Source organism: Tachysurus fulvidraco, chromosome 10 (genome assembly GCF_022655615.1).
Source record: "Tachysurus fulvidraco isolate hzauxx_2018 chromosome 10, HZAU_PFXX_2.0, whole genome shotgun sequence".
NCBI classification, from domain to species: domain Eukaryota; kingdom Metazoa; phylum Chordata; class Actinopteri; order Siluriformes; family Bagridae; genus Tachysurus; species Tachysurus fulvidraco.
In genome coordinates, this window is record NC_062527.1 from 25,330,306 (window position 1) to 25,353,497 (window position 23,192).

Below are 23,192 nucleotides of genomic sequence, written 5' to 3' on the forward strand. Positions count from 1 at the left end.
CCAGAAACATGTACTTAAGTACAGTAACGAAGTATTTTTACTGCGTTACTTCCCACCTCTGGATCATATACTGTGTAGATGCCCACATATGCACCTTCTTCATTTCTACCTAGAAATGTTTGTATTTCTGTACATTGTGTCATGTGCATAGTGTGTATTGTGACAATGTAAAGACACATCACATGTGCTCTGTGGCGACCCACATATAAATATACGTGTTCATATTGGCAATATTATATTGTGGTTGGCTGTTGTGTTCATTTTTGGTTTAAAAACAATGCTCAAATAAAAGTTACTTTCATTTGTCTTGATTTTAAGTCACCGGGTCAATTTGACTCGTTTCCCAGCACTGTGAATTTCTACACATTGTATTGTAGAAAGATGTGGCTCAGTGAATAGTGAATAGTTCCCATCACTACATTATAGATGTTACAATCGTTACATCTACATGTTAATGGCCTGGCATTGATACAATAGACAAGCAGGGCATTTTTCTGTGACTTAAATAAGTGTTTAATGTCAGTTCCCTCAACCATAAATCCTGCTCTAAATAAAGACATGAAACCAGCTTCCTGTTCCACACCCAGATAAACACACAGAGTCAGTTTTAAGCAGGAAATCAGAGAGCAGTGTAGAGGAAGTGAGATTTACATGAAGACGGCTGAGTGATCCTCTTTCTCCCAGAATAGAGCAGCACTTTCACCAGATGTTCAACTTTCTTCATCCAAACTCACTGAAGCACAACACACAGCCCTGAATCTACAGCTAAACACACTCTCTCCTCACACTGATAATGACTATTAACTCCAAGAAAAGAACACACAATGTCCAAAATGAAGCTTTATTTCAGCAGAGCAAAACTACAGGAAGAGCAACAGGACAGTGAAGAGAGTAAAGACAGAAATGTCAGCATTGTGTAGAACTGAAACTCTATTGTAGATGGATGTGGAAGCAGCTCAGTGTTCAGTTCTATCTTGGAGCTGTTAGCCTTAACACTGGCTCTTTCTGAATGTGACCGGATGATCCACGCCCTCGTGGGATACCTTACAGACAAACTCCTCCCCCTTTTCCCAGAGTGCTTGGCTGAGGGTCAGGGTACTGCTGCGTGTGTAACCGTCCTTCTTCTGTTCTTCTGCACTGGTCAAGACCCCGTCCTCCACGGCCGAGCCGTCCACCGTCCAGCTCACCGACGCCCCCTGTGGAGAGTAGGCATACAGCAGGCAGAGCAGCGAGGCCGATTCCTCAGACTGGTGCAGAGAGGAGGGAGGGAGCAGAGACACGGAGGGCTTCACCGTGGGACCTTCTGTAGACCACAAACACACAATAAACACACCTTTACACACACTTACACAACATTTACTCATTACTGCTTTTTCAGAATCCAGACTGGAAACATTAACGTGTGTTCAGCAGTGATCCACATTGTTCTCACAATTCAGTAGAAACATCTGGAAACTTCTATGACCTTCAGCAGGATTAAAACTGAGTTTCTAACTCTAAATGAACAGAGACACATGGAAGGCTTCATGTTGAGAACAGTTTCAGTGGACAAACATCAGTCTATTAACAAACAAGTCCACTAAGACACAAAGAGAACATACTGTATGGAAGCCACCAGATTTACCTCCACACCACAATTCATCTTCTATCGGATTTAGTCTTCACTCAGTTCTACTCAGTAACTGCATTGAATGGTCCATTGAAACACTCAGTGAGTTTATTCTGTAAATGATCTGAAGTCCAACAGAGACAAAACTGGAAACTCTGCAGCAGCACAAATGTGTTCCAGCAGCAGAACCTTCACTAGTTACTCTTTACATCATGGACTAACCAGAACTTTGATCAGCTTTATTCTGGTGATGAAACTCAATGAAAATTCATCACTAGACACTGAACTCAAGTAAACACCACAAACATCTGAATTTATTCTCTCACTGGATTTAGAATATTTAAGACACTGAGCTATTTTTAACATTTAAAATTTTAAGAAATCTTACTTTTTATGATGAGTTTGGTTCCTCCACCAAAAGTCCACCACAGTGATACATTCTAATGAAGCCGTCGTACAAAAACCTCTGTTACACTCCAGTGACCACACACACACACACACACACACACACACACACACACACACACACACACACACACACACACACACACACACACACAGTTGTGGTGTTTGCATATGTGTTCTGTGTCACTACTACACACACTTTAAGAGCTGTAGTGCTGATCAGAGTGTGTTCAGTCCTTTCAGAGCCACTGACACACAGCACAATGATGATGGTACTGAGTCTCCTGCTGGGGACACTGGGACTCCTCGCTCACCGTGAGACATTCTCTTTACTTTTATTATTCATACACATCATCACATCACTCTCACACTCATTACTACATCTGTTTCCATTATTTTAACTCTGCATCCTTTTCTTTAGAGTCCTTTGGGGAAATCGTCTTGACTCAGTCTCCAGGATCTCAGTCTGTTTCTCCAGGAGAATCTGTTACTCTCACCTGTAGATCCAGTAAGTTCCTTGATGATGATCTTCACTGGTACCTGCAGAAACCTGGAGAAGCTCCTAAACTCCTGATCTATGATGATGATTCACGTTACACTGGGGTTCCAGATCGTTTCAGTGGCAGTGGGTCTGACAGAGAATTTTACCTAAAAATCTCTGGAGTTCAGGCTGAAGATGCAGGAGATTATTATTGTCAGCAGGATGATAGCAGGCCGTACACACAGTGTTACAGCGTTGTACAAAAACCTCCCTGAGCTGTAGAGGAAGTGCTCTGACTCAGAAACACACACTGATCTGAGAACAGCTGCTAAAGCTGCACTCCACTGAACATCATCGACTACAAAAATCTACAACACTGAGAAGTTTAATCCTTATTAGTTCTTTAATAATTTACAGTCAATATTAATTTAATCTGTTTTCCATATCCACAAGCTCCAACACACCACTGCATTAATCACTGAAATGACACTGTACAACCCCAACGGCATTCTCTCTAGCTCAACCTGCTAGAACTCACTTTCCAGATTAAAAGTTTCATTCTATAAACTCTATTAAAGCTGATGTTCATTCTGATAGCTGACTGTATCCAGTCTGTAGTAGATCATATCATAAACAATCCTCCTCCTGAATAAGCAGCACAAAGATCTGAAGATCTCCTTCTCATCCTTCTATAACAAAGTGGTGAAAAGTCATTAGTTCAGTGTTAAGGATCGATGGTTTAGTTGTTTCTTGTCTTTCAGTGGTTCAGTAGATCATCTACATGTTGTCAGATGCTTCTTCTGTACATCTATAGAGAGAGAAGATTCTTCACAATGTAAATGTTAACAAATGACCTTACATTAAAAACTAAATAGAATTGACTTCATATAGAATAGTTAACTTTTTTCCTGTAAAAGACAACACTAGATTTATGCTGTAATTTGTGTGTAAACCTTCAGTTCAGGTGTTGTGTACAGGACCTCACTCTCCTGTGCAGTGTTTAAATATTTAGATCCTGTTTTCCAAGCTGCTCATTTTTGTCTCATCATTTTGAGACTGTTTATTTTTAAGTTGAAAACTTATTTAATGTTAATTTATATCATTTTCTTTGGAGTTTAAAATACTTCAGAAGCTGTCAACCTACTGTAAAGCTAAAATAATCTGAATTAGAATTTCGATCTAAAATGGTTTTAATTTTTGTAATAGATTTCACTATAATGTGGTATTTTATTCAGTAAATATAACTGCCCACGTTATTATGATACACTAGCTGTCTAGCATGTTCTCTACTGTTAGATTTCTGACTAGCCACAGGACTTGAGACTACTGTGAGTAATATGAGGTAGAAAAGTTTGAAGTATTTATCTAATTAGACCTAATTAATTGAGACAGTTTCCGTAAGAGATAAGGTTTGGTCAGATTTTGAAGTGATGGTAATTGTTGAAATAACATGAACATTTGAGGAAATCCCTCTGCTAAACTTTCTGCTGAAAACGTGACATATTCTTTGATTCGAAAGACATGACTTTCTAACATGATGTTTTTAACAGTTTGCCTGTTTAGTCATATCTGCATGTGCTGTAATCTAACCACCAATCAAATTTGTGTCACTTTGTGGATAAGATTTGCAGGTTATTTAAGAGGCTAATTAATTCTAGTAAGAATAATGTGTCCCAATTTAGTCATGGTTCCATTTTGGCTTTTTCACTTTCTGTTTATTTGTCAGATTTGCCTCAAGACAACCGTCATCATCCCCATGCCATAAAAGTCTACTTTGTCCTGCCTCAATGACTATCGATCTGTCACACCTTGCTAAAAAAACAGCATTGCTGGTCCAGCATAAGGTATGTTTTGCATGCTGGGACCAGCTTGTGATGGTGGTATGCTGGTCCAGCATTAGGTGCTGGTTGCTGGTCTGCTGGCCGACCAGCCCCGGATGCTGGTGTGCTGGTCAACATACTGTATGATGTCTTTTGGATGCTAGTATAATCCCAGCAAGTTTGTTTAAAATATTTATTGGAAAAAGACATTTGCCATCACACTGTAATTTACTAACGTTACTCAATATAACCTTTACAACACACATTTTCGGTCTTACCTTTCCGCTCTCTCTTTTAGCGAGTAACAAGTAGTATGTGGTGGCGATAACCATGTTTTTTTTAAGAGGTGCTACCCGGAGTCGTTTGCCTTTAGACAACTCCTGCTCTATGTTTTCTTTATTCTCTGAAATATTATAAAAACAAAACTATCTCTCACTCATTTGTTTATATTGTGCAGTGAACGAGTTACGATAAAACAGCTACTGCTTAAGTTACATACCTTTAAGCATTAATATCTGTGCCCTGAAGAAGTCTTGCTTCCATCGTAGCTACCCAATAAACCTGAGTTTGGTCAAAAATGTCGTAGTTAATGTCCTTGATTTCGCTAGTTAACACAACCGCCATGCAGCCGTCATCCAGGTACCTCACATATGCAAACATTCTGATTCCCAGTGATCAGCAGATTCGTCATGTAGAAGCGGAAGATTTTTATTTACCCCAAAACAAAATCCCAATTACGGTGGCAAAAACATGGTGATCTGGAACACTTGCACTTACTAATTTTGGTATAAAATGGTATAAAAATGTCTTTGGTATAAAAATGTCTTTGGTATCTTAAGAATGTAACCTAGTGAACCAGCATTAATGTATTCAATGTTAGAGATTTAAGCACTTATGTACGTCGCTCTGGATAAGGGCGTCTGCCAAATGCTGTAAATGTAAATGTAAATGTAATTTCGAATACCATTTGTTGGTATTACTATATTTAATTTGTGGAGACACTTTAATCCCTAACGAACTATTTTTAAATGTTTTTATTCTTTGTTATTCAAAACTTTTTGAGCTTTGTTATTTCAGTTCTTTATTCAAAAGAGGGAGCAATAGAAATAACACATTTATAATTAAATAGATTCCAATATATTGTGTTTTAATTTTATATTAATGTGTTACATAGAAACATACACAAGCAAAAATAAAGATTGTTCCCATAAAGCTCATTCCAGCAAGATCATACTGGTTATACCAGCTACACCAGCCCCGTTTTGCTTAACACCATGACTATGCTGGCCACCCAGCTATACCAGCACTATACCAGCATTATACCAGCACTGACCAGCATGAACCAGTAAAAACCCGTCTGGACCAGCATGGAATTCATGCTGGTTTATGCTGGATTTTTCAGCAGGGAGTATAATTACTTCAGTCTGCGGTTACCTGTTATGAGCGTCCTTCCATGTAGGAAGCCCAAGCTGATCTGCAAATCCCAAGACTCCTGAGGGTGGACAAGAGAGTCTTGTGGTTGACCGTATCAAACACTGCTGAGAGGTCAAGGAGGAGAAGGATGGATGACAGTTTGGCTGATCTAGCAACATGTAGTTTTTCAGAGACATCCAAATGGGCTGTCTTTGTGGAATGAGCTGCTTTGGGGTTTTGGAGATGATGTTGTGGAATTTCCGAGGATTATGTGAGGAAGCTTCAAGTCTTTCCTTGTAGAAGGAAGTCTTGGCAGAAGTCACATCTGAGGAGAACTTGGCCAAGAGTGTTTGGTAAGAATTAAGATCTGCATCAAGTTGCGATTTCTTCCACTTTTTCTGGGATGATCTTAGCTCTCTTCAATTGTTGCGCAGCACATCTGAAAGCCATGGAGCAGAACAAGAAGTTGGGTTTAGTGAACATAGGGCAGAGGAAGTCCATAGTTGAGGAAAGAGATGAGAGGAAAGTATCTGTGGCTGAGTCCAAGGGTAGTGAGGAAAAGACTCAGTATCAGGAAGAGAAGAAAGAGTGCCAGAAGCTACAATTGAGGGGGAGACAGAGTGAAGGTTGCAGCGGGTAAGAGTGAGAGGGTGAGAGGTAGTTTTAGGTACTGTAAAGTGATGGTGAAGGATACGAGGTGATGATCAGAGACGTGTTGTGGGGTAGCCGTCACGTCTGTAGCTGGAGAAGGACGGGTGAAAACCAGGTCCAGGACATTGTCTCCTTTGTGTGTGGGGATGTAGCTGTTGAGTGTCAGGGTGAATGATTCGAGAAGAAACAGGAGGGAAGAAGATTGAAGCTTGTCAGAAGAGAGGTTGAAGTCACCAAGCACTGTCGGGGGGGAGCTATTGGAAGGGAAAGCACTAAGCAGTGAGTCCATTTCTTCCAGGAAGTCTCCTAGGGGACCAGGAGGGCGGTAGACAACAATGATAACAAGGTTGATAGGAGAGGTAACTGAAATGGCATGGAATTCAAAAGAGGAGATGGTTAAATGAGAGAAGAGTAGAGGTGTAAAGCACCATTTCTTTGACAACAATAAACCTGTACCACCACCTCTGCCTGTTTCTCGTGGTGAGTGAGAGAAAGCATAGGCAGAGGATAAAGCAGCTGGTGTAGCAGTGTTCTGTGGGGACGTCCAGGTCTCTGTTAGAGCAAGAAAATCAAAGGAGTAATGGGAAGTTAAAGCAGAGATAAAATCAGCTTTCTTTACAGCAGACTGACAATTCCAGAGCCCACCTACCACCACTGTTTGAGAATTACACAACAGAGGAGGGTAGATGAGGTTACTGGGATTGTGACCTCTGCTTTGTGGATGAGAGTGTCTGCGAGAGTAGGAATTGAGTACAGAGGTGGGATTGAGGCACATGTTTGCAGTCAACCAATATATCAAAACAGTACTTTATACAGTACCGTATACAAAACAGTAATATATGTAACACTTATGTTACAATGTGAGATAGAGATACTTACAGACACTAGCGTCTGTAGCGTAGAACCTTCAATTTAAATAGGTAAGCCATGCCCACAATTCACACCTTAAGGGAGACTGAAACTACTCCTGATTAATCAGTTGAGAGAACAACAAAGACCAACACTATAAAAATCAACAATGGTATAGAATATAACACAATTCAAATCACACTACTCTAGAACAAAGTGAGTTAAGCAGATAGTATACAAAAGACAGGAACCTACTTTACCAGAAGACAAGATATTCAAATGTAGAGAGTTAAAGCACTGGTCCCATCCCAATGCACTTTCCTGAGTGAGATGAACACCGTCCCGTCCACATTTCTGTAGCACATAGTTTTAGAACAGGCTTAGTTAATCAGTGACAATCCATTGCTAGGGCCAAGGAGCAGACAAGCAGGCTAATCTGACCATCTGCTAGCTGCAGTGAGTCATCACCCAGGGTTCACAATATAGAGACTGTGTCTGTTTCCCGAGCTAAACAAAAAACTATAAATATTCAGAAAATTTGTTTTAGTAACTTTATTAGCATAAAATTAGATCATAGTGAATGCACAGCCAGCACCTTTGATCAGAAGCTAGGACTGTTAAATATACGATATCTTGCATCTTAAGCTCTTATTGCTAATGAAATGATTACTGACCAGAAGTTTAGTGTTCTGTGTTTAACAGAAACATGGGTCAAACCAGACGAGTTTGTTACATGAAACGAAACTTGTCCGAATGGCTATAGTTATATACATCAGCCACGCATAACAGGCAGGGGAGGAGGTGTCGCAGTTATTCATGATGATAAGCTCAATGTCAACCAAGAATCTAGATATATGTTCAACTCATTCGAATTGCGCCTAAGACACGATACTTACAATTTGCCACGTCACCGTGTTAAACATACATTTATAACCACTACTGCAGAGAGATTTACCAACAGTCTCCCACAATTATCATCCATGATTGGATCACCATCTGACCCACAGAACTTGATCAGGTGACTGATTATTTAGAGTCAGTTTTTCAATACACCCTAGATATTGTAGCTCTACTTAAAAGGAAAGTAATTAGAGAGAATAAACTGGCACCCTGGTACAGTGACAACACACAAATTTATAACAATCAGGTAGGAAATTAGAACGTAAATGGTGTCAAACTAAATTATGAGTATTTCTATTAACATGGAAGGAAAGACTTCATATCTACAAAAAATCTCTTAGTGCTGCTAGACCAGTGTATTTCTCCAGCTTTATTGGAGATGACAAAAATAATCATAAATTCTTATTTAATACTGTATCAAAATTAACTAGGAATAAAAACATTGTTCGAAAGGTTCACACCATCTATTTGTAGCAGTAAAGAATTCATAAATTATTTCAATGAAAAAAACGATAACTTTAGACAGAAAATTCAGACCATTAATTTAATACCAAACAGATAGATCGATAATGTCATAGATAATATTTCTGTTTTGATCCCCTTCCCCTTTAAATCACCCCCTTCAAAATTATCAAAAAAAAAAAAAAATTCATTCTACATAACATGTTATTGCTATGGACCAAGGTCTGAGAACCATGGTTTTCTTCATTTTCCATAACAATTTATGAGCTAAGGTCTGGGAACCATGGTCTTTTCCCTCCTACATAACAAGTTGTTATTACAAATGTGCTCAGACTGACTAGGCCTGACAGCCCCGAATCTGGTTGCAATAAACATCTTTGGCCTACAACATCACCTACATATGTCATGACAGCAATTGTAATATTTTGCAAGGCCTAATACTTTACTTTGGTTATAGTATTGTAAGGAATAATATTTTAATTATTTCTACTAAGATTTTTTACAACATTTCGGCAGGATACACAGAACAGCCTCTTCGGGGGCGTGGGTTCCCCCCTGTGAGACTGTAAAGTCTTACCAAACTTATGTTGCAGTGTTCTGGACTACCTTGTCATTTCCACTAACCCATATATCTATCTAATCACGACGACCTCTACAACAACTTACAACATTCCCCCACAACGAAAACAAAAACCCATAATACATAAAACACAATAACATAAAACAGAATATTACTCCCCACAATGAAAACAAAAAACCCATAATACATAAAACATAAACACAATAACATAAAACAAAACATTACTCAAAATATTCACCCACAATTCACATATGCTCTATCTCAAAAGGTGAGCCAGGAGTGAGCGAAAAACCCTCTAGATGCCAGATTTGAGGGAAAATTCTCACTCCGCCCGCATATATAGCGCGACAGTGAAAGCAGTGTCACCAGGGTCACCGAAACATACAGCATAAACATACTAAAGGTATGGTAAACATAATAAACAAACAAAAAACACACAAAAACAGTTGCAGGGCATAAGAAAACTAGCTGTCCCTATGACCACCACCAATAGTGATTGCGCTGCATGGTTTGAATCCACTGTGGCAAGGGGGCTCTAATGTGACGGCCTGCGCGTAGGGATCTCCAAATGTCTTTGTGGCGATAAGCGTGGAAAGCTCGAGTTATGGGAGCAAGCGCATCCGAATCACCCCCTGTCCATGAGTCCATGAAAGTGGGTGGCCCTTGCATATCCTGTAGACCTTGTTGCACATCTTTGGTGTGAGATGTCCAGAGTTTATATACACAAAAGAATAACGTACAGTACTGGCGTACGGCGGCCTGCCGTATATGGTGGGAAATAATATACGCACGTGCATGTCCACGTCCATATGTCGAGGCCACACATAAGGAACGACGTACCTCATATGTGTGTACCTGCAAAAACAATCCCCTGTCCAGAGAATAATCATTCTGGTGGCAAGAATGAACCCACAGTCCTTCAGGGAGGACTAGATCTGCGTGTGCAAGGATAAGTGATATGGGGCGTGTGTCCTCAAGCAACGTGAACCAAGTGTCAGCCGTCGGCGGGGAAGGGTATGTTAGCCAGGTGCGATGTGGTGATACACCCAGGTGGAAGTCCCCCCAGATGAAGTCAGACAGGTCCACCTCATTGTCCAGTTGGATGCACGTGTAGCAGTACCAGGAGCGTTATCAAGGCAACAAGTGACACCCCGTGGGCTCGCCTCTAACCGGGCACAAGTGAAGGGTCGCTGGACTCATCTCTGGTCACTCCGTGGGTTCGACATAGCCTGCAACAAAGCCTTACAGACAACAGAGAGACAGGCAATAGACCAGTAGACACAAAATACCAAAATACCAACACCCATTATGTAAGCATATGTACAGAAAAGTTTGTGTGTAGTCAGTCTGGATTCAGTCACAGTTAAGGCATTAAGGCCATCACCAGTAATGTGGTGCCTCGTGTACACAACACTTATAAAAGATATACACACATAGGGGGTACAGACAAACAGGGACACACACCAATATGTTACAGTCCTGTATATGCGCAACTAGTTCCAGTCCGAATCACTATTGTTCTCGTCTAGCAGTGGGAATGAGTCTGGATCCAATTAAACCAACATACACTGATCCTCTTGACTTAATACATAGTGGAAACTTCTGGTTAGGCCGTATCTGAACAGTCATATCCGTAGGAAATGGCGCGGCTACCGGCTGATACGCACATGATCTACTTATGTTGCCCATCCATTTCGGCCCATGTGTTCTGGCTGCTGAACCCAGCAGGCAAAGTGCAGGACATACATATGTATCATTATATGGAGATTAATCACACTCGTCCACAACTCTAGCAGGCATTACATAGGGAGTTTGATTAGACCGGTCATGGCATATTACACAGATACTGTTTGCAGCAACCTGGTGAGTGGTTTCTGTCAGCCACTATCGATAGAGGTTTCCCTCGATGCCGTCAGCTGTGGTATTGTATTGGTTAATACTGTTCACTTTAACGTAATCCTGAAGTGCCTCGGACTCCCCCACACCCTGGAGCGGTGGGTTTTCGCATTTACTATTGCCTGAACTGCCACATTTAGCCCAGCTTTGTTCTACGGCGAGTGGCTGTGTTTGGGGCTGCGCCCTTGTCTTTGAGGTTGAAGGTTCTTCGCCAGTATCTGCTACAGCTGTCGCACGACAACAATGATTAAGGTGATACCAGTATTCCTTACCTTCGACCTTGACTGCAGTGGGGGTAGCTAACACCACTTTAAAAGATCCTTCTCTTCTTGGCTGTCTCCAATGTTTTCTCTTGAATGTTCTGATGTACACGTAGTCTCCTGGTTCTACTTGGTTATGTGGTTCCTCCACTGCTGTGCCATGCGTAGCCGGACTCACCTCGCTTTCTCCACTGTTCTACTTCTTCCGTTTTGGCTGTGTTTTGTGCATCCCTCACATCTTCCATTGACATCTCTCCTGGACCTGCATCTGGCTCTTCTCCCTGCATGAGTGCCATTATGCATCCATCCCCTACTGCTGCCTTTTTAGCTGCTTCATCAGCTGCAGTGTTTCCTTTTGTTATTGTTGTTCCATCTGTTCTGTGAGCTCTGCACTTAACAATAGCTAATTTTTTAGGCATCTGTATCGCTGCCAGCAGTTCTGCTATGGCTGGTCCATGGGAGATAGTTGAACCATCAGCCCTCTGGAAATTGGTTATTACGAACGCTTAACTTGTCAATAATGTGATGTATACAGGGTCACGGGGTGACCCATTGTGATGGTAGAAGCCTTTTGATATGCAAATGCTGCTGCTGATAGAGCACGATAACATGGTGGTATGCCCTTCTCAACGTTATCCAATGCGGTGCTGAAGTTTTCCTACCCCTTGCTGTTGCTGCATTAGTACTGCCGATGCAAAGCCCTGTCTTTCTGACACGTATAGGCGAAATCGTTTGCTGTAATCTGGACTGGCCAGTGCTGGGGCTGAGGCTAGTGTGCACTTCAACATCTCGAAGGCTGCGGATGCTTCTGGTGTCTATGTCAGCTGTGTATTGGGCTTAGCCTGATCTGCAGCTTTTAACATGTTTCTAAGTGGTTGTACTTTTAAGGCAAATTCGCATATCCATGGTCTGCTAAATCCTGCCATGCCCAGGAATGACAACATCTGGCGCACAGTTTGAGGTTGTGGTGTATCCCGTATAGCTTACACATGAGCCGGTAATATTCTTCGTGTTGTTCCTTCTAGAACTCGTCCTAAATATTCCACCTTTCTCTGGCAGAATTGTAGTTCTCTTTACTAACCTTGTGCCCATTGTTTGCTAGGGCTTTCAGTACTGTTATTGAATCCTGTACGCATTGCTCTTTCCATTGGCTACAAATCAGTAAGTCAGGCTCTCCATTTATAAATTCACCAGATCTCTGGTCAGTACTTGGTTGAATATCGATGGATTTTCACAATATCCTTGTTGCTCTTAGAGTCTGGGTGCAATGGGATACTAAAAAAGGCTGAACATAGATCAATTACTGTATACCATTTTGTTCCCTCTGGTATATTTGATAACAACGTTTGTGGATCTGGGACTATTGGGGTCACAGCTACCACTATTTTAATTGACTGGTTTTAAATCATGTACCAAACTCCATTTATCTAAGTTTGGCTTTTTGATCGGAAAAAATCTGAGTATTGCACTGACTCCTAGTGGGGATTAAAACCCCTGCTTCTAATAACCCTTTAATAGTTGGCCCTATCCCTTCTTCCGCTTCTTTGGATAATTGATATTGTCTTTGATAGGGTAGTGAAGTGTTAGGTCTGATTTGTATTTTTGCTAATCCTGCTGATTTGACTAGTCCTACATCTGTTGCATGTTTAGTCCACAATTGCTCTGGGACTTTACTTAGTGATTCTTCTACTTCTTTCACTGTCAGCTCTTCTTCGTTTTCTACTTGTTACATCTGTACCTCCACTTCTACTCTCACCTGTAGTTTTGTCTGCTGACTAACTAGCATGGTGGTGGCTACTACTTGTTCTGTCCCCTTATAATCTATCTTTAGGAACGTTTTGTCTTCCGACACACATACCCTAGAATATCTTGTTGTGTTCCATTTCTCTACCCTCCCTGCTTCTCTCATCATGGGCCCTAAGTCTTTTGATTCATAACCTTGCCCGATCATCAGGGAGATGTGGGAGACTGTGTCTCCAACTTGATACCTCTCTTGAATCAGTTCAGGAGTACAGCATATGTAGCTACTCCTTGCCGACCAAGGATTATGCTGTGCGTGCTGATGTGATATTTTCTCCCTTCTAGTCGTTCTTCCCATAATGATGCATATTCTTCATCTTTTCCCCCTTCATCATATTTCAGGGTACAATGCCATGGTCCTCTAGCCTCACGGCAGTCTGGACGTATGTAGTTTAGCCATGGTTTCCATTCTGAGTATTCTTGCCATATTTTTGATGTATCTTTGTCCTTGATTTCCATCCAAAACACCTTGTCCAGTTCTGTCATTTCTTCTTCTTGGCTTACTACTAGGTATTGTCGAGCTAACATTTCTGGGAGTGTTATCCACACTCCTGTTGGCCCACAGTGTATTTTAGCTCCTAGTTTGCAGAGCACATCTCCCCCAAGTAGATTAGTTAGAGTGTCTGGGAAATATAGTAAATATTCTTTTCCAATGCTTGTAAATATTGCTCCTGTGTCAATCAGGAATGGGGCCTGTACTTCACTTCCAATTCCCACCATAATTGTTGGTTCTTGTGCAGGATGCAATGAGGTGGTACGCTGCACCAGCTCCCCCTCTGGCTTCTCTGGGCCTCTTCACATTCCTCCTGGGGCTGGGCCCAATGGGCCCCCTCCAGGTGGTGCTGGGGCTTGTCCTTGAAATCCTGGGCCCATCCATTGGCCTGCCCAATTCCCAGCTCCTTGTGGTGTTGCTGCGAGTGCATGCTGCATTCCTGACTGCCCTACTCCTTGTTGAAGCATTGGAGCAGGCATCTGTGTCTGTCCTTGGCTTCCCATGACCCCTCCTAGTGCTCCATACTGTAGGTAGGGACAGTCTTGTCTCAGGTGACTTGGGTGATTGCAATTCCAGCAGGTTCTTCTCCCTTGTCCTCCTATTCTCCAGGCCGGTCTTTGTGGAGGTTGTCCTCCCTGCCCTCCTCTTCCCCGACCTCTGGGTGGTCCCCAGCCACGCTGTTGAGGTGCATACTGAGGATTCATGGGAAAACTCATTGGGTATTGCATTGGGTATTGCATCATGGTTGGAGGCAGTGGCTGTGACTGTGTCACCATCACTTGTGGTACTCCTCCATTTTGAGGTGGTGCGGCCTCAGCAGCGGTTGGAGCCACCATGACTGCCGCCTGTTTTGAGGCATAGACTTTATCTTCCTTCTTCTTCTTTTCATTACCTTTCTTGCTAGTTCTCCCAGCTGTGCCTTGTGCAATTGCACTACTAAATCTTTTGCAGCCTTCTTTGCCTCCCGCTTCCTCTTTCTGTGTAACTCTGTATGGTGTATTACATTCGCTTCGAAGGTGGCTTCGAAGGTGGCATGGTGTTTAGACCCACCACTGTTTCCAGTTGGTCATGAGTTTAAACAGTATCTCACTTGTGAGTGTCTCATCCCATGCTGCTCCCATCTCCTCTCTCCAGGACTCCTGGAGTTTCAGTATGAACTCGGCAACCCCTTCTTCCAGCTTTATTTTTTCCACTTTTCCTGGGTCTGCCTTGGTTGGGTAGGCCGTCCTTAACTGATCCCACAGGTCATTCCTGTATGGGCCGAAGGTTGTTCCATCTCCCCTTGGATCATCTGCCTCTCTTCCTAATCCAGCAAGGTGGAGTATTTCCATCATTTTTGCTTTTCCTATGGTTTGGCATAGGATTGCCTTCAGATCTCCCAGAGCCAAACTTTGTAAGGGTCGTTTGTTCCTTGAACTTTGTGATCCACCTTTGTGCTCTTTCGCACACACTTGGCAGTCTTTTTACCAATCCAGTCACATCCATAAATGTCCATGGCACATAATGCATTTGCTTTCCTTTAACTATCAGGGGGAGCTGTGTTGCTCTCAGTGCTTCTGTCTCCTCCTCTTCTTCACTGGAGCTCTCACTTTCGGGGGTCACCTGCTGCGTCTCCCCACCTTTACCTCTTCCCGTCTGGGATTGGGTCTGCATGTGTCTGTTTCTTTGGATGTCGCCCCATTTTTGTTTGTCTAACTTCTTCCGTGCCTTCCTTGTTCTTTGGAGATTTTTAAATTGTTTCTCCGATCGTTTCTGTTTCTCCTCCAAGTATTTATATTCCAACTCCAATTCCTCCACTTTCATCTCCAGTCGTGATGCCTGACCTCGTAACTCCTCCATCGTCACATCTGTTTTCTGGCTTCGTTCCAAAGCTTCCCTTATTGCTCTTTCCTGCTCTTCCTTCTGCCACACGCCTTCTGTTTCCAGGGGGGTCAACTGCACTTCCCCCTCCAGTCTCACTCTTACTCCTCTTATATCGTGCGGGGGCTCCACATCCACTGGGGCCGCCCTTGAGCTTATTTCGTCATCACTCACTATTTCCATTGGGGTGAGGGACTTTCGGTTACTCCGTCCTTTTATTCTCTCGCCGGGCATCTCTGTACCTTCCTCCAGCTGTTGACGCCGTTGCCGCACCTCCCCTGTCTTTTTATTTCTGTTGGGTGATGAATTCCCATCTGCCTTGGTTTGTTGTTTCTTTTCTTGCTCCTCCTGGACAGCTATGAGGGTCTTTTTTGTCGCACAGTCGTTTGGTTTGCTTAGTGACCCCTGTGCTTCGCTGAGGTTCTTATGATGTTCCATCTGCCCGGTTTTTATTGATCCTCTCCTTCCCGGCTGGCAGACATTTTCCATTCGTGGCTTAATGTATTCTCTTGCCCAGGGAGTCGGTGTGCTGTGTCTTTTTAAACCTGGCGGGCGTGTGTATTCAGTCAACCACTCCATATTACGTTTCTCTGCTTGCTGCCACGATAAGTGGGAGTCCCCTTCCTCCCATCGGGCATTAGCTTTCTCCACCTCACTGTTCCAGTACAGTAGTCGGTGTTCATCATCTTCCAGCGCTTCCTCTCTTCCTCCTGTAGCCCCTTCTGGGCATTCTGGGTATTTTCCTTCTTCTCCTCTGCTGCCGCCCTTACCATGGGAGGGCAGTCTTCTTGCTCTCCCTTGGGACGTTCTTTTTCTGCTGACATCTGCCAGACTACTCCTCTGACTTGCCCTCCTATAATCTCCAGTTCTATTTCACGTGCTTTCGCTTCCTTCTCCCAACTGTATTGATGGATCCCGTTGTATTCAGATCTGTAATGTTTGTTATAAGATGGGGGTTGCTCCTCACATTCACCTGAGGGTGGGGCTGTAGCCTACTCTTACTCCTGTTCTTTACTCTGTTCTCCCTTTAACCCCTTTAACCCTGTAAAGCCCACCGTTGCAGAATTACAACACCACCTTGTTTATTTGTCCATGAACTCACCATACCTGCAAAGTTTATTTATTTATCTATTTTTTTTCCCATGACTGGTTTTGTCAAGATCCGAATAAAATTCCTCAAAAATTAATTTTTCTGTGTTCATTACAATGTCTAGAACACATGCATATTTAGTTATTTTGGAAAACTAGAGCTTGTTATGTCCATGCTGTAATTCTATAACTTTGGGCCAAAGTGGTAGTCAAAATAGCCTTATGCCTTATGCCTTACATAAAGACACTGCACTTCTTACATCATCACAAATCGAAATTTAATCTGTAAGATGATTCATTGTAATTCATTTCTAAATGTGCTTTTCTGTTAAATTTATACTTATTTTCAATTAGACCATAATTACAGGGACAGGTGCAAATGGATATGCTGGATAATATGTAGATTTCTCTTTCAGTTAGTCTATTCTTCCAGTTTACTGCAATTGTGGATACACAAACACACTGTGTAGCAAGTGCAATGTTCGCCTATGCTTTTCAGTAGAAAAGAGCTGATTTAGGGCCTATCACTGCAACCAATCACAGACCAACCACACCAAAAGTGACAGAACAAAAACAAAAGCAAAACAGAAACAAAAGCTCTCCTAAATATTTTCTTCTCAATACCCATATCAATAAATGCCCATTCATACATCATATGATTATGCACAGTAAGCAATCAACCCTACAAATAAATGCCTAAATGCTCTGTATATCTGATCAGACAAAGTGGGTATAAATACAGAAATTCTGCTCCTAGCAGAGCCCAACATTGCAATATTACAACATTTCCCTAAAAAACTTACTAAAATTTAAACAAAAAAAAAATTCTCATGCTTTTTACTTCTCCCCAGCATTTTATACTTACTCTCATCTTCCTACATTTTACCTCATCAAACGTCCCTCCTTCAGGCCACTGCAATCCTCCTTTTGTCCGGTCTTGCCATTTTTTCATGTACTTCTTAATTTCTTTTTCAGCCTTCTTGTGCTTTATTATTACAATTGCAGCTGGAGTAATTAAGTTCTTTTACCTTTCTCCATCATGCACCCTTGTCTCGCCCTTGTGGCACTGTCACGTGGTTCTGTAATTATTTACAGTTGAATGTTTATTCTTTTTCTGGTAAACGGGGTTGTGCAGGATTCCTTCTAGTATAATTCTCAAGAAAGACAAGGCAGATATCAAGATCAGAGTATAAGTCCAATAAGTATAACTTCAATTAAAATGAAAATTAAATTAAAATTGATTAAAATCAATCAACTGCACATTCAAATAATTACATACTCAACCAAGTATTGACCTATTCAATTAATTAACTCACTAATAAATCAAATAAAATCAAATAAACTACCAGTTAAATCACTTAGATAAATAATCAAAACAAATTGTTAAGTTTTAAAAATTAAATTGTTGTTACATTGTCAAAAAGGAAAAAAATACAAATAAAAAATAAAACTTATAACATCATGTAATTCCACTCGGTTAGATAATACTCCAAGTTTTCAGCTTCTAAAACCTCTAACACTCAGAAAAGAGAGAAAGAAAAAAACAACAATCTTATTGGAACCAAAACAATCTCTCTGTGTGTGTTACAAATGTCAGGGTGATTCTAGGCCTTACTGGCAAAATGCTTTCTGTGGAAAAAAACACTACATTAGGTTATTAATGTAATTATAAATCATATTGTAGTTTATGTCAGTCCTGTTATGAATTAAAACCAGATTCTATGTATGTATGACTATGCATATGTGTGGACCCAGGAAAACTAGCCGATTGCATAGATTTTTAGCTGATGGGATCCATATAACCAAATAACAACAAAAATAAAACAAAGGTTAATCATAAAATAGATAAAACAAAAACAAAAAATAAAGATAAAACAAAATGACCTACACCTGGTTTAACACTACTAAAAAACTTTCCCCAACAAAAACAATTTTTTTATAAAGTCAAAAAGAATGGCCCAATAATTGTTTAAATTCTTTAACAAACTTAAAATGATTTAATTTTATATGAATGTTTTTTCTCACTAGGCATTAGTATCTGCTCACAAAAAGAGAAAAACTCAGAAAACCTGTTCTGTGTATGTGTGTGTTCAGCTTTGGGACTTAAGTCATAACAGTCTTGTTTTCACAGTGTTCTCAGTAGCAGGCACACCTGGCCCCTTGCCAGATGGCCCTTATCGCTCCTCGTTGAAATCGTCTCCTTATTGGCTAAAGAGATATCAGGGTCTCGCTACTTGTTACTGGCTGGCCCACAACTGACTGCCACACAAACGGCGGGAGTTCCGGGTATTGGCTTCTAAGATTGTCTATCTCTGCTCTACGGGGCACCTATTGGCTCATGTGAGCTGGACTACAAATATGACACAGAATTTGTAGTTCATCAACTAGGAAGTGAGAGCCGGGAAAAAAAATGGACGGGAGTAAACTCCGTGTATAGTGTTCGGTCAGAAAAATAACTATTGTAAGGCGAGCACAGCAATTTGGATTAAAAGGCTTAGATACTTCTTGGACCCTTGGGGATTTATGAAAAAATATTGAAAACTATGAAGCAAGGTGAATCAGATGAATCAGGTGAATCTTATTTTCACTCAGTGTGTCTCATACAGTTCTCTGCTATAACTGAATGCTTGTGTAACTTAAATAAATGTTATGTTCTGCTTGTGTGACTTAGCGCTTTTTTTCCGTTGCAACTCATTTTATAAGATCTTATAAGTGCCATAAAACACTTCACAATTGCTTGTTTGTACTTTATCACACATCAAACTGAATCGTCATTCAGTTTGACAATACACAAATACACATGTGCACATAAACAATTCATACACATTACACACCGTACACGTATCATTTATGTATACTTATATGGCGTACACTTATTTATGAATACTCATTTGGCTCTGTCCACTTATCAATGTGTACGTTGCCGTATCCACTTATCATTGTGTATCGCCGTATACTTATGATGATAACGTGCACGTATATAAACACTTATAAATACTGGGTACTTTACCGTACCCCCAGGCACTTTACCGTACCCCCGGAGGGGGGGGGGGGGGCCCTACCCTACCCTATCTAGAATCCAGAATTCACTCATGAGTTTTTTCCTGTCACACACACACACACACACACCCCCTCACTCTGTCTCTCGCTCGCTTTCTCCGTGTGCGTGTCTCTCACGACAGAACTCACTCATGAGATTTTTTCTGTCACACACACACACCTCTCCCTCTTTCTCCGTGTGCGTGTCTCTCACGACAGAACTCACTCATGAGATTATGCCTGTCACACACACACACCTCTCTCTCTGTCTAAGTGTGTGTGCCTCTCACAACAGAATCCGCACATGAGATTTTACCCTGCCACTCACACAGTCACAAATCAAAACAACTTTATCTATTTCCTATTTCATCCAGTTATTATACTGTATTTCACCCTTAAGAGTTCTTGACTTCAAGGGCAGCTGTCCGCCTCCCAGGGCCACCCCTCCCTTTTCAGGCCACAGATTCACTATGCACAGACTTTGAAAATAACAGGCATCTACTTACCTTATTATTATGGCCGGCCTCTGTGATCCTTCAGAGAGAGTGGTCCCGGTCCCGGACACAGGTCACGCTAGCCCCTTTGAAGTCCCATCTGGGTCGCCATTAAATGTCGGAACTCAGAGCCGGTCTCCAAGTCGACACATCGCAGGGTGATCTCCACACTTAGACTTTTTGGTTACTAAAGACTGTTTTAGTTAAACTTAACTGTTAACTCTATAATTACTACAAAAATACTGAGAAAACTCCTCAGACCTGGATGAGAATGACTTCTTTATTGTGGTCAATCAGCCAACAAATTATAAGAGAAATTGCCAAATTAAAAGTAACAAAGTTGCCAAATTAAAATTAACAAATGAAAACCCCCAAAAAGAGCATGTCATGCAAAATCAATCAAGAAAAACAAGAACTCTCGCGACATCCTGGCTAAAATAAAAACCACCCACCTTGACCCGCGGACACGGGCACTTGCCCGCGTGCGCGCCCCCACGCACCCACGCGCACACACACCTTCGCCCCCGAAGAACCTACATACTGTTCTACATAACAAGTAAATATGCATATAAATAAACATCTTTGGCCTACAACATCACCTACATATGTCTTATGACAGCAATTGTAATATTTTGCAAGACCTAATACTTTACTTTGGTTATAGTATTGTAAGGAATAATATTTTAATTATTTCTACTAAGATTTTTTACAACAGCATACTGGATCCCTGATCCACATGTAAGCAGATATTTCCAGCAGCTCCTTAACTCATTCTATAATAAATACATAAATAAATTAATTCTTCCTTTAGGACCGGCTATGTGCAGAAATCTTTTAAGCTAGGGGTTATCAAAACTTTGATTAAAAACCTGACCTTGACCCAAGCCTCCTCCTTTATCTCCAAGATAAATGTTGTAGCCAACTCACTACCCCCAACATTGAACGCTAACTGGCATACTTTGTCTTTGAACACAGAAATTCCTGGCTTAAATACCTCATTGAGTGGGGTTAATATGGCCCAGAGGAACAGTCCTGGGTCTCTGCTCATGATGTCCTTGATCCTGGACTCATCCAAGAGTTCCATGACACTCACCAAGAGCACCCGATCCAACAACCCTCAGGTCTCACAGAGTGGCCTTTGGTGGTTTCTGTCACATCACCTCCAATCATTAGAAGTGATTCACTGGCTACAAACATGGCCGTCATGGACTACACAGTTCTTGTGACAAAACCCTACTGAATCTAGTATGGACACAGCTGCTGTTCTCACAGAGTCTTCTACATAGATTTTAGATGAAAGCCACAAAGAAAGAAATTCAGAAAGGAGCATTTAAATAATAATTATAATATTAAATAATAATTAATAATAGACTGGAGTGTGTTTGCAGACTGTGAAGGATTTTAGTAGGAATACAGATTTATTTTATCAGTACACTGGTTTTACATTCCACAAGTGAAATGGAAATTTATCAGACTTTTTCAATCAATTTAAACAAAAAAATCCTTTCTGATATAAATTCTGATATAAGATATAAGTCTGATATAAATTAATCAGAACATTGATTGCTTTGAGAATGAAATGTTTTGTGTAATGTCAGTTCCCTCAACCATAAATCCTGCTCTAAAGAAAGACATGAAACCAGCTTCCTGTTCCACACCCAGATAAACACACAGAGTCAGTTTTAAGCAGGAAATCAGAGAGCAGTGTAGAGGAAGTGAGATTTACATGAAGACGGCTGAGTGATCCTCTTTCTCCCAGAATAGAGCAGCACTTTCACCAGATGTTCAACTTTCTTCATCCAAACTCACTGAAGCACAACACACAGCCCTGAATCTACAGCTAAACACACTCTCTCCTCACACTGATAATGACTATTAACTCCAAGAAAAGAACACACAATGTCCAAAATGAAGCTTTATTTCAGCAGAGCAAAACTACAGGAAGAGCAACAGGACAGTGAAGAGAGTAAAGACAGAAATGTCAGCATTGTGTAGAACTGAAACTCTATTGTAGATGGATGTGGAAGCAGCTCAGTGTTCAGTTCTATCTTGGAGCTGTTAGCCTTAACACTGGCTCTTTCTGAACGTGACCGGATGATCCACGCCCTCGTGGGAGACCGTACAGACAAACTCCTCCCCCTTTTCCCAGAGTGCTTGGCTGAGGGTCAGGGTACTGCTGCGTGTGTAACCGTCCTTCTTCTGTTCTTCTGCACTGGTCAAGACCCCGTGATTCACCGCCGAGCCGTCCACCGTCCAGCTCACCGACGCCCCCTGTGGAGAGTAGGCAGACAGCAGGCAGAGCAGCGAGGCCGATTCCTCAGACTGGTGCAGAGAGGAGGGAGGGAGCAGAGACACGGAGGGCTTCACCGTGGGACCTTCTGTAGACCACAAACACACAATAAACACACCTTTACACACGCTTACACAACATTTACTCATTACTGCTTCTTCACATCACTGCACTTCAGTAGAACTACTCAGCAGGAGAACATTTCCTAGGTCCTCGTTCTATTCTGGAGACACTCGGACTTTGATGGAAATAACCACATCACACCACATCCACCTTTCTACACACTGTTTATCTTTGTTTCCAGATTCAAAATCAGTCCATCAGTAACATGACAGAAGGCTAACAGACACAGGATGAAGTTTTCTACCATGTCCTTCACAGCACACAATATGAACTTCAGAAGCTGTGAATGTGAAAGTGCTGTTTACTGATGAACACACTGTCTACTTATTCAGCTAACAGCTAACTCCTGATTTTTAATTTCCTCTCTCTTATTTTTATTTTACTGAAACTGTCTCATCATCAAAACATACTCCACATTCCTTATCTCCAAATTATAAAGACATACAAATGAATAAATGAATAAACAAACAGAAATTCTTTATGATGTCCACATTTTTCTATTTGTCTAAACTGTATTTAATATTTTGATAAACGATAAAAATAAATGAATGGAATGTTGAATAAAGAAGAGAGACTTACTGATGATGAGTTTGGTTCCTCCACCGAAAGTGTACCACAGTGATACATTCTAATGAAGCCGTCGTACAAAAACCTCTGTTACACTCCAGTGACCACACA

At 41.4% G+C, this 23,192-nt stretch overlaps 1 long non-coding RNA gene and 1 gene segment (V, D, J or C); one reads left to right on the plus strand and one right to left on the minus strand.

The window, feature by feature from the left end:
* Positions 1-827: 827 nt before the first annotated feature.
* LOC113633996 lies at positions 828-22,600 on the minus strand. The segment is given in 2 exon segments: positions 828-1,356; positions 22,533-22,600. Coding segments are annotated over 2 exon segments (375 nt in total).
* On the plus strand, positions 18,885-22,509 carry LOC125145737. Its single transcript, XR_007144172.1, has 2 exons — positions 18,885-19,139; positions 21,077-22,509. It is a non-coding gene; the product is annotated as an uncharacterized LOC125145737 (long non-coding RNA).
* Positions 22,601-23,192: the final 592 nt, after the last annotated feature.